Source organism: Spinacia oleracea, chromosome 4 (assembly GCF_020520425.1).
Source record: "Spinacia oleracea cultivar Varoflay chromosome 4, BTI_SOV_V1, whole genome shotgun sequence".
Classification (NCBI taxonomy): domain Eukaryota; kingdom Viridiplantae; phylum Streptophyta; class Magnoliopsida; order Caryophyllales; family Amaranthaceae; genus Spinacia; species Spinacia oleracea.
In genome coordinates, this window is record NC_079490.1 from 113489890 (window position 1) to 113504479 (window position 14590).

Consider the following 14590-nt stretch of genomic DNA (forward strand, 5'->3'; position numbering starts at 1 on the left):
AATTAATTCTAAATTATTCTAATTTTCAACAAATTAATCATAATTACAAATTAGATTGCATAATTAACAAGGCTAGGCATTCAAACTTGTTAAACATATACAGTAGGTCAATCAAAAATTCAAGATTTATCAACAAGAATCGCAAATATTTAATTTAACATCTTAAATTTACGAAATTTTGCATTCGAAAAACTAAAACCTCCGAAAAGTCATAGTTAGGCTTCGAATTTGAGAATTCTGGGTTCGGCCGAAAATTATTATTTTTGTCAAAATTTTAGAATGCCTTTAACATGCGGAATTGACACAAAAATCACTCGATTTGGATGAGTAACGAAGAAACTGCCGAAAAACTGCGTACGTATAATTAAATAAACGCAATTTGCAATTAATTAACAATTACGAAAATTAATCACCCCTTTTAATTCTTGCAAATTTGTAATATTTAACCATGTTCATGCAATTTAGATTATGAAAATAATAAGAGGCTTGTGATACCACTGTTAGGTTATGATACATATGACAATTCATAAATCATGCGGAAAAACCATAAAGCCAGGAAAACATATTATTTACACATAATCATTTAGCATAGTTTAGATGCATACTCTTTGTTGCGTGCCTTCCCTAGCTGCGCCCGAACCGAACAAGAACAAGTCTTTAGGACTCCAAGTGTCGTCCCTCCGTAGATAGTCCACAGCACGTCCGGATCCGCCTTAAGATTGACCAACTAGAATCGCCCTTAAGGTACTATTATTTTCGGCACTTTTATAGGCAATTGTGTAATTGAATTTTGCTCTCAAACACTCACTTTGAATACTTGAATTCTCTATGTAAATATGTGACCCTAGGCACCTATTTATAGAGTTATGGAAAAGGATTTGGAATCCTATTAGGATACTAATTTATTTAATTATAATCCTACTAGGACTCTAATTAAATAAACTAAATCTTTTAGGATTAGATTTAATTATATGACAAATCCCGGTAGCTTTAGGATTCGAGTAGCACACAAACACACACACACGCACAGCAGCCCACGAGGGGCGCCATGCGCGCGCGCGCAGCCCACGAGCTCGCAGCCCACTGCCGCAAGCCCACACGCTGCCGTAGCCTTGGCGCGCGCTGGGCCTGCCTTGCGGTGGGCCTGGCGCAGCCTTGGCTGGTGCGTTTGTGGCGCGCTGGCTTGCTGGGCGATGGCCCGGCTTCGTGCTGGGCCTTCGTCTGGCAGGCCTCGTCCGATGCTAATTCGTACGATACGCTTCCGATTAATTTCCCGATTCCGGAATTCATTTCTGATACGAATAATATTTAATATTTCCGATTCCGGAATTAATTTCCGTTTCGAACAAATATTTAATATTTCCGTTTCCGGAATTATTTTCCGGTTCCGGTAATATTTCCGATTCTGACAATATTTCCGTTTCCGGCAATATTTCCGATTCCGGCAATATTTCCATTTCCGATAATATTTTCCGATACGTACCATGTTTCCGTTTCCGGCAATATCTACGACTTGGATAATATTTATATTTCCGATACGATCCATATTTCCGTTTCCGGCAATATCATCGTTTCCGGAGTATTCATTTCTTGCCTGTGACGATCTCAGCTCCCACTGAAACCAAGATCCGTCGATTCCGAATATCCATAGATGGAGTATTTAATGCCATTAAATACTTGATCCGTTTACGTACTATTTGTGTGACCCTACGGGTTCAGTCAAGAGTAAGCTGTGGATTAATATCATTAATTTCACTTGAACTGAAGCGGCCTCTAGCTAGGCATTCAGCTCACTTGATCTCACTGAATTATTAACTTGTTAATTAATACTGAACCGCATTTATTAGACTTAACATTGAATGCATACTTGGACCAAGGGCATTATTTCCTTCAAAATTTTCAATGGCCAGGATGATAACTGTGGTTTTTTTTTGTGGGAGAATGAAGTGAATTGTCACATTCTAGAGACAATCAAAGACGAAAATTTGGAACTCAACAACACAATAATCCGCTGCAAATTTGAGAAAGAAAAGTTACAAATGAAAATAGACCACTTGCTTGAAAAATTTTCCGAGGCGGAAATGAGGAACGTAGATTTGGCGAAACAAATGGTCGAAGCAAGGACTACTGAGAAAATGGCTTTTGGGTTGTGTTTTGTGTTGTCGTTCGTTTGGTTAATCGTTACAAGCTTAGGATGGGGACAATAATTCTACATATCCATGTAACAATTACAATTAATATGCAAATTTAAATACATTTGGCCTCAGTTTTTTTGGTGCTTACCACTTAAGAGTCTAATATTTTTGGGAATCAAATTGTATATGTAATGCACGCCTAGATCATACCTTTATTGATGACCAAAAGTCATTCACCATTTACCTTTATTGGATTTGGATATTTATTAAGAAGGAACAAATACAATTAATGAAGGACACATTACCCATATGGGTAATAATATTTAATCTTAAAACACTGTAAATTATTAAAAATATTTAATACAAGGTCTCCTAGTGACTATAAATGCAAATAGAGCATGCCTAAGACAAACCCCACCAACGTATCCTACCAAACTCAATCTTGCACAAAAAAATAGCCCCTTCCACAAATAACATCCAACTACATCATAATAGGTCAACACCATGGAAAATGGTCAAAATGTGTCCTCACTTGAGCAACATGAGCCCCATAAACAGGTATTGTCACATAATTTAGCTTAAACTTACATATCTATTGTCCTACTATTTAGTTTCTGTTTTCCAGATTTTATACAATATGTATTACATACATGGATGTGGAAGCATTACATTGTTTGTTCAACAATTCATAACTAACTCGTCGGCAATTTCGTAGGAAACCAAACAACATATGTACACACACAATGTGGTGAGCATAAACAACTTCGGCACACAACCGGGTTTTCGGTTCGCACCAATTGATGAAGAGCTGCTACTATATTACTTAAAAGGGAAGGTGTTGGGAAAATCTTTGGGAAGGGACACGATTGGTGAAGTTAACGTTTTTAAATTTGCACCATGGGATCTTCCATATATGTCTTGTTCAAAAAGTAATGACTTAGTATGGTTTTTTTTTTGCCCACCAGAAAAAAAATACGATAAGGGTAATAAGACTAACAGATCTAATATTTTTGGTTATTGGAAATCATCGGGGAAGGATAGGACCGTTAAAGAGAGAGCGTCACATCCTCCACGTCCTATAGGTACAATCAAATCATTGGTTTTCCACAAAGGAAAACCACCAAAGGGGGAGCGAACTAATTGGGTGATGTATGAGTATAGGCTATTAGAAGATAATATGTCCGATGTAACAAATAGCAATGGTTCGTATTGTGTCTACAAGTTATTTCAGAAAGAGGGTTTGGGACCACGAAATGGACACAACTACGGGGCTATATTTTACGAAAAGGATCTTGCGGAGAATTGCAGCTCAAGTACTAGTAACAACGTCGAATATCCTACAAATACAGCTCAATGTACTACAACTATTACGTCTACGTCATCAAACACGGACAACCAACATTTCAATGGAAATTTCTTAGACGATGAAGTGTTCATCAATAAGGGATGGGGGGAAATTCTTTCTATGTTGGATGACTAAATTAAAGAATGGAAAAATCGGATTTTTATTATCACTGCACTTTAAATTTTATGTTCAATATTCGTAGCATGAACATTGTACCCAATCTAAATCTCTTCAATGTATTATTACGCATGTTTTTTCTTAACAAATTATAGAACATTTAAATGACATTGTGTTTGAAAGTGTAAAAGTAATGTAAAAGAATTAAAAGAAAAAAAAATTATAAAGGAGACATAATCATGACAAAAATCTTACACGCCTTCCTATAAAAGTAACACATAAGTTATTTACCTTCTTTTTTTTAAATTTTATTTGTTATTAATATGGTACACACGGTTATTAATTAATATAGACATGCTTTTACCTTTTTACACATTATTAATTAAATTGTTTCAATTAATTAATTTCAAAATTGACTATTTTTGGAACAAAATAGTCAACATGACAATCAAATCACGTTTAGACTGGGATTTAGACTACCCGCCTTCTACTCTAATGGCCAAAGAGTTGCAGAGACATGCAACTTTTCAGATTCTTCTTGGGCAATCTTATCAAAAAATACTCCACCCCATAAAACCCAAACAATCTTCCACATTTAAACTCCCCTTATAACCCATCATCTCTCAAACTACTCCTTCCATTCGTTCCCTCAAACTACAACTCAAACCCGACAACTTCTCTCAAAAAAAATGGAACCAGTTATGGTTTTCGGGGATGGCGAGCAAGCTAAAGGACAACCAAGGACCCCCAAGGTATGAAAATATGAAATCTTTTCGTTTTGGTTTTGTTTGGGTAACCAAGTTTGTTTGGTTTTTTCCGTTAATAGAGTAGAGATTTTTCTTAATTTGCTATTAATTCTAATTGAACCACATGGTAGATTCAAATTACTTTCTTTGTGAGTAGGTTTCACTAGTTTAGGACCTTAAAATCGTGTAATAATTCATTTTGCTTTAGCTATTTCGTGTATAATCTATTATTACTAATTCGTTCCATCAATTTTTACTAATTGAATTCAATTTCATATTTAAAAAAATGGCCATTAAGCTGATTTCAAAAGAGATTTGTGATAAATTTATACTAAAATAAAATTACAATCCAATAATAATACTTTGTCTAGCATTAGTCTACAGGTCAAGTCCGAATTTTATACTGGTTGAATCATAAAAAATAAAAATACACAAGGATGACTAAACTAAATTAAGAATGGTTCGAAAATCAGAGGTTTAATCCAAATTAAAAAATCTTAATGTTTCGAAAAAATTGATTGTACTGTTATTAAATTACATGTTCAATTCAGGTATTAGATACATAACGGATATTTTTTTCTTTGGCTATATTGAAAATACCCGTGAGATCTATCTAAACTACATTAACTATTCTACACTACAACAATTTCACATATTTTACTACTTGTATTGGGCTGATTTAAATGCAAGATAAGAGAAAACCTTGTACATATTAAAAAAATTTCACAAATATAGTAATATTTAACATTCATGTTTTCAATTTCATTGACTACAATAACGTAAAAATACGTAAACAATCGACATTGTGTAACAACTCGAACTTTTGCGTTTTTTTTTGGAGATCCTAGTTTACAATATGTACCCTTATTGTGATTCGAATTAGTGTTTCAACAACGGTAATTAACGACAAAGTGAACTTTAAAACCAAACAATAAATGACTTTCACAGTGGTTGTATTACAAAACTAGATCTTAACTTTCATTTAGATTAAACAATGACATGCATATGTCAAGTAAGGCTACTAAATATTAAAAACAAAACAATATGGAACTAATCAAATATATACACGAGTACACGACAACTACATACAAGTCTGGTGATTTTGTTGTGTACGGTATGCCCTAATATAACCAAAAAAAATTCCATGTAAATTAACAAGTTAAAGAACAAGTGTTCAAATCATCTTCTACATTCACTTTTTGTTAGGGTTGTGTGAATACTTATCAGTGCACTAGTACTTGCAGCTAAGTGTTGAACAAAAAAAGAAGGGCGAACCAGGTTACAGATTCGCTCCAACAGAGGAGGAGTTGATTTTATTTTTCCTAAGACGGAAAGTTTTGGGAAAACCGGACCGCGGTTATACAATATGCGAGGTAGACTATTACAAATACCCACCATGGGAACTTCCCAACCTATGCGGTTCAGACTCGGGAAATCGAATTTGGCATTTCTTCGCGAAGAAAGAGCTAAAATACAACACGGGTTGCAAAAAGAGCAGGCGTGATACAATATGGGGTTCATGGAAGAAAACAGGCAAAGATAAGCCTGTTAGATCATCCGCAACTCCAAGAGTGATCGGAAAAAAGTCAACCTTAATTTTTCACATGATGGTGCAGGGGAAGGTGGAAAAGGATAGGACAGATTGGGTTATGCATGAGTATAGGCTTGACGATGCTAAGCTACAGGGACAAAATGTGGATCAAGAATCTTACGTGATCATCAAGTTATATAAAAAAAGCGGGATCGGACGCCAACCTGGAGATAACTATGGTGAGGCATTCTTGGAGGAGGAATGGTATACGGATGATGATGAGGCTGAAATAAGAAATCAAGAGGAGAACGATGCCTTTGATATGTTGGCTAGGGACTACTCCTTGTTACCATGATAAAAAAAAATGGATGCTGCTGCTGCTATGTATTTTGTTGTAATATAATTCAACCAAAACTAACTACAATGCTGAATCTAACCCACTGAAATTAGGGGTCTTTTGCTATATCATGATCGCCTTCATGTATATGTGGTTGATGTAGTTATGACTATGCAATAGGGGGGCTTTTGCCTTGACATTTCCCCTATGGTTGCGTTAATGACGTATGAATATTTCTGATTAAGTAGTATAGTTATGTTGTGTGTTCGTTGGGTTTCCCTAATGACATTACTTCACGAACAACTTCTTGTGAATTCTTATTACATGATATGTATTTTGTAATTTGCATTAGGGTGTGCAAAAAATCCGGAAAACCGAAATGGAATCCGAAAAGGCGGATAACCGAACCAAATAATAGGGTTAGGGTCAGTCTTTTTTATTTTAAAAAATAACGTAACCGAACATGCGGGTAAAAGACCCGAACAACGGGTCACCAAACCGTCTGAAATTACAATTTTGTTTTAAAATAATAGGTTTTTTAACCGATTTTTCCAATAATATTTTTTTACAACATTTATCTTATTGTTTTCTCCTAAATATTGTTGGTCTTGTTGTCTCGCTGTTTTGCTCAATTGTTTATATTTATTGTTGTCTGCTAATTACAAGACTATGAATCAAAGATTTTGTTTAGAAATATTTTAAAAAATGAATTACATTAGCCTAGCATACATTTATCGTGTTAAAAAATATTTTACAAAAATGAATTACATGTGCTAATATACATTTACATACTAGAACCCTAGGTCAAGCATTTATTTACTGATAAGGTTAAATATGCTAATATTTAACATTTATTTACTGAATACTAATTTAATATTCACTGTATATAGAATTATTATTATGTAAATAAACGCACAGCCAACGGTCATATACTTTTCTTTTCAACAAATAGCAATGGCTTCGGCCTCACGTCACAATGGTTACACGCTGAGCATAGAGTATTGCAGTCACTATAGTCACGAGTTCGATTCTTGTTAGACGCAAGATTTTCTAGCGAATTAGAATAACAAGCAACACACCCCCTTGCCTTGCCCCACCTTTTTTTAAAATTTTTTTTTAAATTAAAATACGATATAATTCTGTCTTATTCAACAAGATTGTAAGATTTTCAAAGATCATCTTCAAAACAACAGTCTTATTCAACAAGATTCTAAGATTTTCAAAGTTCATCTTCAAAACAACAAGGTCTGGGTTTTTTTAGTGCACAAACCCATGAAATCTTCACCATAAAAAGATCTTTCAGTGAACTACATCATCGGATTACAAACTGTTACAAAAATATTTGGTTTAAACAGCAAACATCAACTCCTCCCTGCGCTTCGTCAAGATCGAAAATGGTAAGATACTTCAATGGAAAATGACAGTGGAATGAAAAGATTACAAATTTTCCATACAGTGGTTTCGTTGTTTTCATCGCCAATTTTAACAGGAAAATAAAAGGAAATTAAAACTATGGTTAATTTGAATTTCAAATTCAAACTACACTTGAAAATTTTGGAGCTGACTAGACTTTAATAAGATGTGAGGTGGATTAAATAAGCCAATTGAGGGTCAAGGGTAAGTGACTCATCTTACCCCCAGTGTAAGTGTGGGTTTTGCGATATTACTGATCTTAAATTCTTATTACTTTTAAAAGTTAGTTATCGTTTTCGTCCCCTAATTAAGTCATCGATATGATAATATATAATTTGGAACCGAACTGACCCAAATTCCAACCCGCTACTAAATAAGCCGATCCGATAATTACCCGAACCAATATAAAACTGAATCCAATGTAACCATGCTAAATTTGTTTCAATCCGACCCGTTTGAGTCTGTTACCGATTAATCCGAGCCGATATGAATCTGATCCGATATGAATCTGATCCGATATGAATCCGATCGACATGAACCCGAACCCGTTATAGTCCGACTAAACCCGCTAAGAATGCGTCATATTCCAATCTGATCCGATCCGAACCAAACCGACTACAATCCGACCCGTTTACAACCCGATCCGATATGAATGCATGAATAAAAAATCCGACCCGATCCGGTCCGTTAAGTTTACAATCCGATCTGATCCTACCCGTTAGCCAAATTATTTCGTTTCAATCCTATTCGTTTCAACCCGAATTCGATGAATCCGACCCAAACCCGATCCGTTGATCCGATTTAACACCCCTACTTCTCTCTTGTTGGATCTTGTTGCGATCTCATCAAAGAAATAGCCTAACTTAATTAGTATGTACATGGTGGAGCTTCTCAATCAAGTGTCCTTCAACATCATCTCGCACCTCCAAAGGATCATGAATTGATGAGTGCAGCTTCATTGATGGAATCCACTATCCAAGTCCTTGGTAAACATGATTTTCTTATAGCTACCAGTTTCTCTAGAATAACTTTGGGAACTTCACTTAGTAATCCCATACTCTCTCTTTTTTGGTACAATATTGGGTCATTAAAATTCATCATAGATAAAGGATACACCATAACTCCATAACCAAACAGAACAAAGGAACTAAAATATAGCTGCAGTTTATGATATGAAGGCGAATACAAGTGGAGTACATAATATGAAGCAACTTGGCAAGAACAGGCCAGTACTGTACAAATTTCATATCGGCTTTTTATTAAAACTGTTGATTCCTGGTTTTGATGATGACAAGCTTACCTTCTACTAATAGTTCGTTTTGGAGAATGTCAGGAACAGGTTAATATCTAAGAAGAACACATGCAAAACCGAAGCAAGCTAGGGAGCTATGAAGTAATCAAGTTCAAAGTACGTGGCAAGATTAAATCAAGGATCAAAACAAGCAAATTCTATAAGTGTCGAAAGGTATAAGACCAGCGTAATTTAGTACAAGCTTAGTATGGGAACAGAGTATTTTGAAGAGTCCTAGTTATATCGTGAAACGAAATAAATCAGTTTTAATTTTACAAAAAAAGATAAACGTCAAAGTTTTTAAACTGATTTTACAAAACTGTTTGAAGTTATACTCTTGAATTTGAGTTAACATATAACTCTCAAAATACGAAAAGATTGATTTTACCTAAACGCGTTTGAAGTAGGATTTGCGAAAATCTATCTATTAAAAAGAGTCCTAAACTGTGTTGGATTTGAATCTAGGGTAAACACTTAGATTCTTATAAATACAACCTGTGTTCTTTGCGAAACTTTTTATCAGACTTATTTACATCAACCGGAAGCTTTCAGGTATCACCCTTAAAGTCTTAATCTTTAAAGAAGTCTGTTCTTGTTCCCATATAGAGCAGTATTTGTTACTTGGTCTTATATCGTCTGTTAGTAGTTAATTAATTCTTATACGTTTGATTAAAGTGTTGAGTTATTGTATGATAAGCCTGAGTCAGGCTTACTTGAGCAAGAGAAAAGATCTCACGAGAGATCAGTGAGTAGGAACAGTTGAGGGACTGTTTCCATAAGGGAAGGAACAAAGAGGGTTGTTCCTAGTCATCTGCAATCAGAGGCGATTGGCAGATTGTGGCCCGAGTAGATTAGGTTTGTAAAGAAACTGAGTTGTTTTGCCTAATTAGTAAAAGTGTTTAAGTCCCCAAAGGGGCCGTGGATTTTTCCTCTCTATTGGGCCTAGAGAGTTTTCCACGCTAAATCTTGCTTGCATATTTTACTATTTCTGTTCCTAGTAGTTTAATTTTTATAAATACGTAAAATATCAATTCACCCCCCCTCTTGAGGAACTCTGTAAAACTAACAATTGGTATCAGAGCCAGAACCCTTTAAACTGCAGGTAACGCTGACGGGAAAAACGATTCTGAAGCTATGAACACTGCGGAGAAACTAGAAGAGGGATACTCAACACAACGACCTCCAATGTTTAGTGGCAAATACTATTCCTACTGGAGAAACAGGATGGAGATTTTCATTAAGGCTGAAAACTATCAAGTATGGAGAGTGATTGAAGTTGGAGACTTCCAAGTCACTAAGCTGAATACCTCTGGAGAAACTATTCCCAAACCTGTTGATGAATTTGACAAAGCCGACTATGAAAAGCTTGAACTCAATGCCATGGCTGTCAAAATCCTTCATTGTGGACTAGGTCCAAATGAACACAACAGAGTAATGGGCTGCAAGAACGCGAAGCAGATTTGGGATCTGCTTCAGGTTACTCATGAAGGAACAAACGAAGTTAAGAGATCGAAGATTGATCTCTTAATGCACCAATACGAGCTGTTCACCATGAAGACATCTGAAACGATTCAAGACATGATCACTCGTTTCACAAACATTATCAATGAACTAAATTCTCTTGGCAAAATCATAACTCATGAGGAACAGGTCAGGAAGGTCCTAAGAAGTCTACCACAAGATCCCTGGATGGCTAAAGTCACAGCCCTCCAAGAAACTAAAGACTTCACCAAATTTAACCTGGAACAACTGGCTGGATCTCTCCTAACTCATGAACTGCAATTGAACGCACGACTTTCAGAGAATACCAAAAATAGAGCTCTTGCTCTAAAAACCGAAAATGATGAAAACTCTGAAGAAGGTGAAGAGACAGCTCTGTTTGCTAGGAGGTTCAGAAGAATGTTTAGGAACTACAAAGATGTGGAACACAGAAGCAAACCAAATCGAAAGTTCCCTAAAACTGACACTGGATGCCATAAGTGTGGAAACGTGGAACATCGCATTAGGGAATGTCCTCTATGGGATCAAGAACGAGGAAAAGGAAAGGAAACAGCAAAAGATAGATTCAAAGACAACAGAAACTCCTTTTCCAAAACTGAGGTAAGAAAAGCCATGATTGCTGCATGGGGAGATACTTCTTCTGATGAGGAACAGGAACAACCCAACGAAGAAATTGCTCACCTGTGTCTTGTAGCTGAACATGAAGAAGACGAATCAGACTCAGAATCTGACAAATTCCAGGCAAGTCTTGTTCATATTAAAAGTAGGCTTGAATCCATGTCTAAAGTAGAATTGTTTGACTTACTTTCTTGTCTCACTAGTGATTATGAGGATCTCCTAAAAGAAAAACTAGACTCAGACAGAAAACACCAAGACATTGTCAATAAACTCACAGAGGAGTTAGAATGGACCAGAAACTCAAACTTAGATATTGACAATCGTTTCTTTAAACTCTTCGATCAGAACCTTCATATAAAAGAAATGTGTGAAGCCTTACGCAATGAAAACTCCTGGCTAAAACAAGATCTGATTGACCTAGAAATAGCCAAAACCAAGAACCTCTATAAAGCAGAACTAGAAAAAGCTCAGTTAGAACCAGTAAAAATTCACCAAGAAAAGACCCATCTAGAAAGTGAATTGGCTAAAAGGACCAGACACAGAATAGAGGTAACACCAAAATGGATAGAAGAAGCTAGACCCAAACGCACAGAAGGTTTAGGTTTTAACCACAAAAAGCATCATCCTAGAAAAACCAGAGTAGATTTATACAGTGACATAGTATGCACCTTCTGTGGTCAAATCGGTCATTATAGAGTATCTTGCCCTAAAAACCAAAGGTACTTGAAAAAGAACATCGAATTCACCAAAACTAAATGGGTAAAGAAAAGTGATTTGATTCCAAGTAAGGAACCCAAGCTATGCTGGGTTCCTAAAAACTCTAACTAAAAACTTCATGCAGGTCGAAGTGAGGGGGAACAACACATGGTACCTAGACAGTGGTTGTTCCAAGCATATGACGGGAGACAGAAATAGATTTCTCTCACTCACGACCTACGAAGGTGGAACTGTGACTTTTGGCGATAATAAGAAAGGTAACATCATTGGCATTGGTAAGGTCGGTAAGTCAAAGTCTCACTCCATCGATAATGTGTTTTTAGTTGAGGGACTAGGTCATAATTTATTAAGCATTTCTCAATTCTGTGACAAAGGTAATTATGCAAAATTCTTCTCAAATAAATGTCTAATCATCAATAGTAACACAGAGACAGTGATCTTAGAGGGACAGAGGAGAGGGAACACATATGTGGTTAACCTCAACACGGTTCCTCACTCCAATCTAACCTGTCTCAGTGTTATTGAAGATGATCCTTTGTTATGGCACAAAAGATTTGGTCATGCTAGCTTTTCTCTAATGAACAAATTAAAATTGAAAAAATTTAGTCACAGGTCTCCCAAATACAAAGTTTGCAAAACAATCAGTCTGTGATGCCTGTATCAAAGAAAAGCAAGTAAGAACGTCCTTTAAATCAAAGGGGGTAATCAGTACAACAAGACCACTGGAGCTGATCCACATGGATCTGTGTGGACCAATGAGGACACAGAGCAGAAGTGGAAAGAAGTACGTACTCGTAATTGTAGACGATTTCTCAAGATACACATGGGTGATCTTCCTATCCAGCAAGGAAGAGACGTTTGAAGAATTCCTGGCTTTCGCCACAAAGGTTCAACGACAAAGCAGTCATAAGCTGGTCCACATCAGATCAGATCATGGTACAGAATTTCAAAATAAAAGATTTGATGATCTATGTAAAGGTTCAGGAATAGATCACAACTTCTCTGCTCCCAGAACACCTCAACAAAACGGTGTTGTAGAAAGAAAGAACCGAACTCTTGAAGACATGACAAGGACTATGTTGATTGCTAGTGGACTTCCAAAAAGTTTCTGGGCCGAAGCTCTAAATACAGCATGCTATGTGCTCAATCGAGTGCTAATTAGAGCAATCAAAAACAAAACTCCATATGAACTGTACAAAGGAAGAAAACCCTCTATAACTCATCTTAGAATCTTTGGTTGCAAGTGTTTCGTTCACAACAATGGAAAGGATCAACTGGGAAAATTTGATGCACGAAGTGATGAAGAAATATTCCTAGGATATGCCTCAAACAGTAAAGCTTATAGAGTATTCAACAAAAGGACCATGTGCATGGAAGAAAGCATACATATTATATTTGATGAAACTGACTCCCAAAACTATGTTGCAGGTACAACTTCTGATGGAAACTTAGAACTAGGACTCACTAGAGAAACAGAAGACGAAGAGATAAGGAAAAGTTCCCAATCAGAAGAACAAACTCAAGTCGAAGAAACATCTGAAGATAACATAGTTGAAGAGGAACCAGTACAGGCCGATGATCATGCAGAAACAAATGAGCAAGTTGAACAGTCTGTTGTGGAAACAACTACACCTCTCCAACCCAGACCTTGGAAACATCAAAGCTCACATCCCCTTGACCAAATAAACAGTGATCTTGGACGTGGAACTACGACCAGATCCCAACTCAAAAACTTTTGTGCTTTCTATGCTTATTTATCCATGATTGAACCTAAAAATTACAAAGAAGCACTAACTGATTCTGATTGGATCATTGCCATGCAGGAGGAGCTTAATGAATTCGAAAGAAATAAAGTATGGCATCTTGAGCCTATACCATTGAACAATCGAGTAATAGGTCTCAAGTGGGTATTTCGAAATAAACAAGATGAACATGCTACGATTACCAGGAACAAGGCCAGACTAGTTGTCAAGGGATACAACCAACAAGAAGGAATAGACTTTGAAGAAACATTTGCTCCAGTTGCCAGAATGGAGGCAATACGCATACTAATAGCATTTGCATCATATATGGGATTCAAACTCTATCAAATGGATGTAAAATGTGCCTTCCTAAACGGTATTCTCAAGGAAGAAGTCTATGTGGAACAACCTCCAGGCTTTGAGGATCCAGAATATCCCGCACATGTCTACAAACTAGATAAGGCACTGTATGGACTGAAACAAGCACCAAGAGCCTGGTATGAACGTCTCTCACACTTTTTACTAGACAATAAGTTCAATCGAGGTAAGGTTGATAGAACTCTGTTCCTTAAGTCAAGAAATACAGACATACTAATTGTTCAAATCTATGTTGATGATATTATAGTTGGAGCAACTAACGAAGATCTTTGCAAGGAATTCTCTGACCTAATGCAGCAAGAATTTCAAATTAGCATGATGGGAGAACTCAACTTCTTCCTAGGTCTCCAAATCAAGCAAACGGAACAAGGGATCATGATACATCAACAGAAATACATAAAAGACCTCATCAAGAAATATGGAATGGAGTCTGCTAAGAGCAACCACACTCCAATGGGAACAACCACGAGACTGGATGAGGATCAAGAAGGTAAAAGTGTAGACCAAACAAGGTACAGAGGTATGATAGGCTCCCTACTTTATCTTACAGCAAGCAGACCAGACATCGCATTCAGTGTAGGTGTCTGTGCCCGCTTCCAATCAAATCCAAAAGAATCTCACCTTACAGCTGTCAAAAGAATTCTAAGATATCTAAAAGGAACAGACGATTTGTGCCTATGGTACCCTAACGATGTTCACTTTGATCTCAAAGGATATACA

The 14590-nt window shown here is 36.4% G+C and overlaps 3 protein-coding genes across 3 annotated transcripts; all 3 read left to right on the forward strand.

Annotated features, from left to right (window-relative positions):
• Window positions 1-2639: 2639 nt before the first annotated feature.
• Window positions 2640-3615, forward strand: LOC130471802 (NAC domain-containing protein 82-like). Its single transcript, XM_056842114.1, has 2 exons — window positions 2640-2693; window positions 2851-3615. Exons 1-2 carry the CDS (start codon window positions 2640-2642, stop codon window positions 3613-3615), a joined length of 819 nt encoding a protein of 272 aa, XP_056698092.1.
• A 671-nt stretch (window positions 3616-4286) lies between these two features.
• On the forward strand, window positions 4287-6229 carry LOC130471803 (NAC domain-containing protein 82-like). The gene is made up of 2 exons (XM_056842115.1): window positions 4287-4349; window positions 5588-6229. The coding sequence occupies exons 1-2, from the start codon at window positions 4287-4289 to the stop codon at window positions 6227-6229; spliced, it is 705 nt and encodes a 234-aa protein (XP_056698093.1).
• Window positions 6230-10049: 3820 nt separating this feature from the next.
• On the forward strand, window positions 10050-14130 carry LOC130471804 (uncharacterized). Its single transcript, XM_056842116.1, has 5 exons — window positions 10050-10301; window positions 10392-11792; window positions 11875-12124; window positions 12357-13989; window positions 14118-14130. Exons 1-5 carry the CDS (start codon window positions 10050-10052, stop codon window positions 14128-14130), a joined length of 3549 nt encoding a protein of 1182 aa, XP_056698094.1.
• The last annotated feature ends 460 nt before the right edge of the window (window positions 14131-14590 follow it).

What these genes read in the sequence shown, in the direction of transcription:
- LOC130471803 (XM_056842115.1), top strand. Translation starts at nt 4,287, where the DNA reads ATGGAACCAGTTATGGTTTTCGGGGATGGCGAGCAAGCTAAAGGACAA. An exon ending in GACAACCAAGGACCCCCAAG is followed by an intron (nt 4,350 to 5,587) that starts GTATGAAAATAT and finishes TAGTACTTGCAG; the next exon opens with CTAAGTGTTGAACAAAAAAA.
- LOC130471804 (XM_056842116.1), top strand. Translation starts at nt 10,050, where the DNA reads ATGAACACTGCGGAGAAACTAGAAGAGGGATACTCAACACAACGACCT. An exon ending in AATTCACCAAAACTAAATGG is followed by an intron (nt 11,793 to 11,874) that starts GTAAAGAAAAGT and finishes AACTTCATGCAG; the next exon opens with GTCGAAGTGAGGGGGAACAA. An exon ending in TTCTCAATTCTGTGACAAAG is followed by an intron (nt 12,125 to 12,356) that starts GTAATTATGCAA and finishes GAAAAAATTTAG; the next exon opens with TCACAGGTCTCCCAAATACA.
- LOC130471802 (XM_056842114.1), top strand. Translation starts at nt 2,640, where the DNA reads ATGGAAAATGGTCAAAATGTGTCCTCACTTGAGCAACATGAGCCCCAT. An exon ending in AACATGAGCCCCATAAACAG is followed by an intron (nt 2,694 to 2,850) that starts GTATTGTCACAT and finishes GCAATTTCGTAG; the next exon opens with GAAACCAAACAACATATGTA.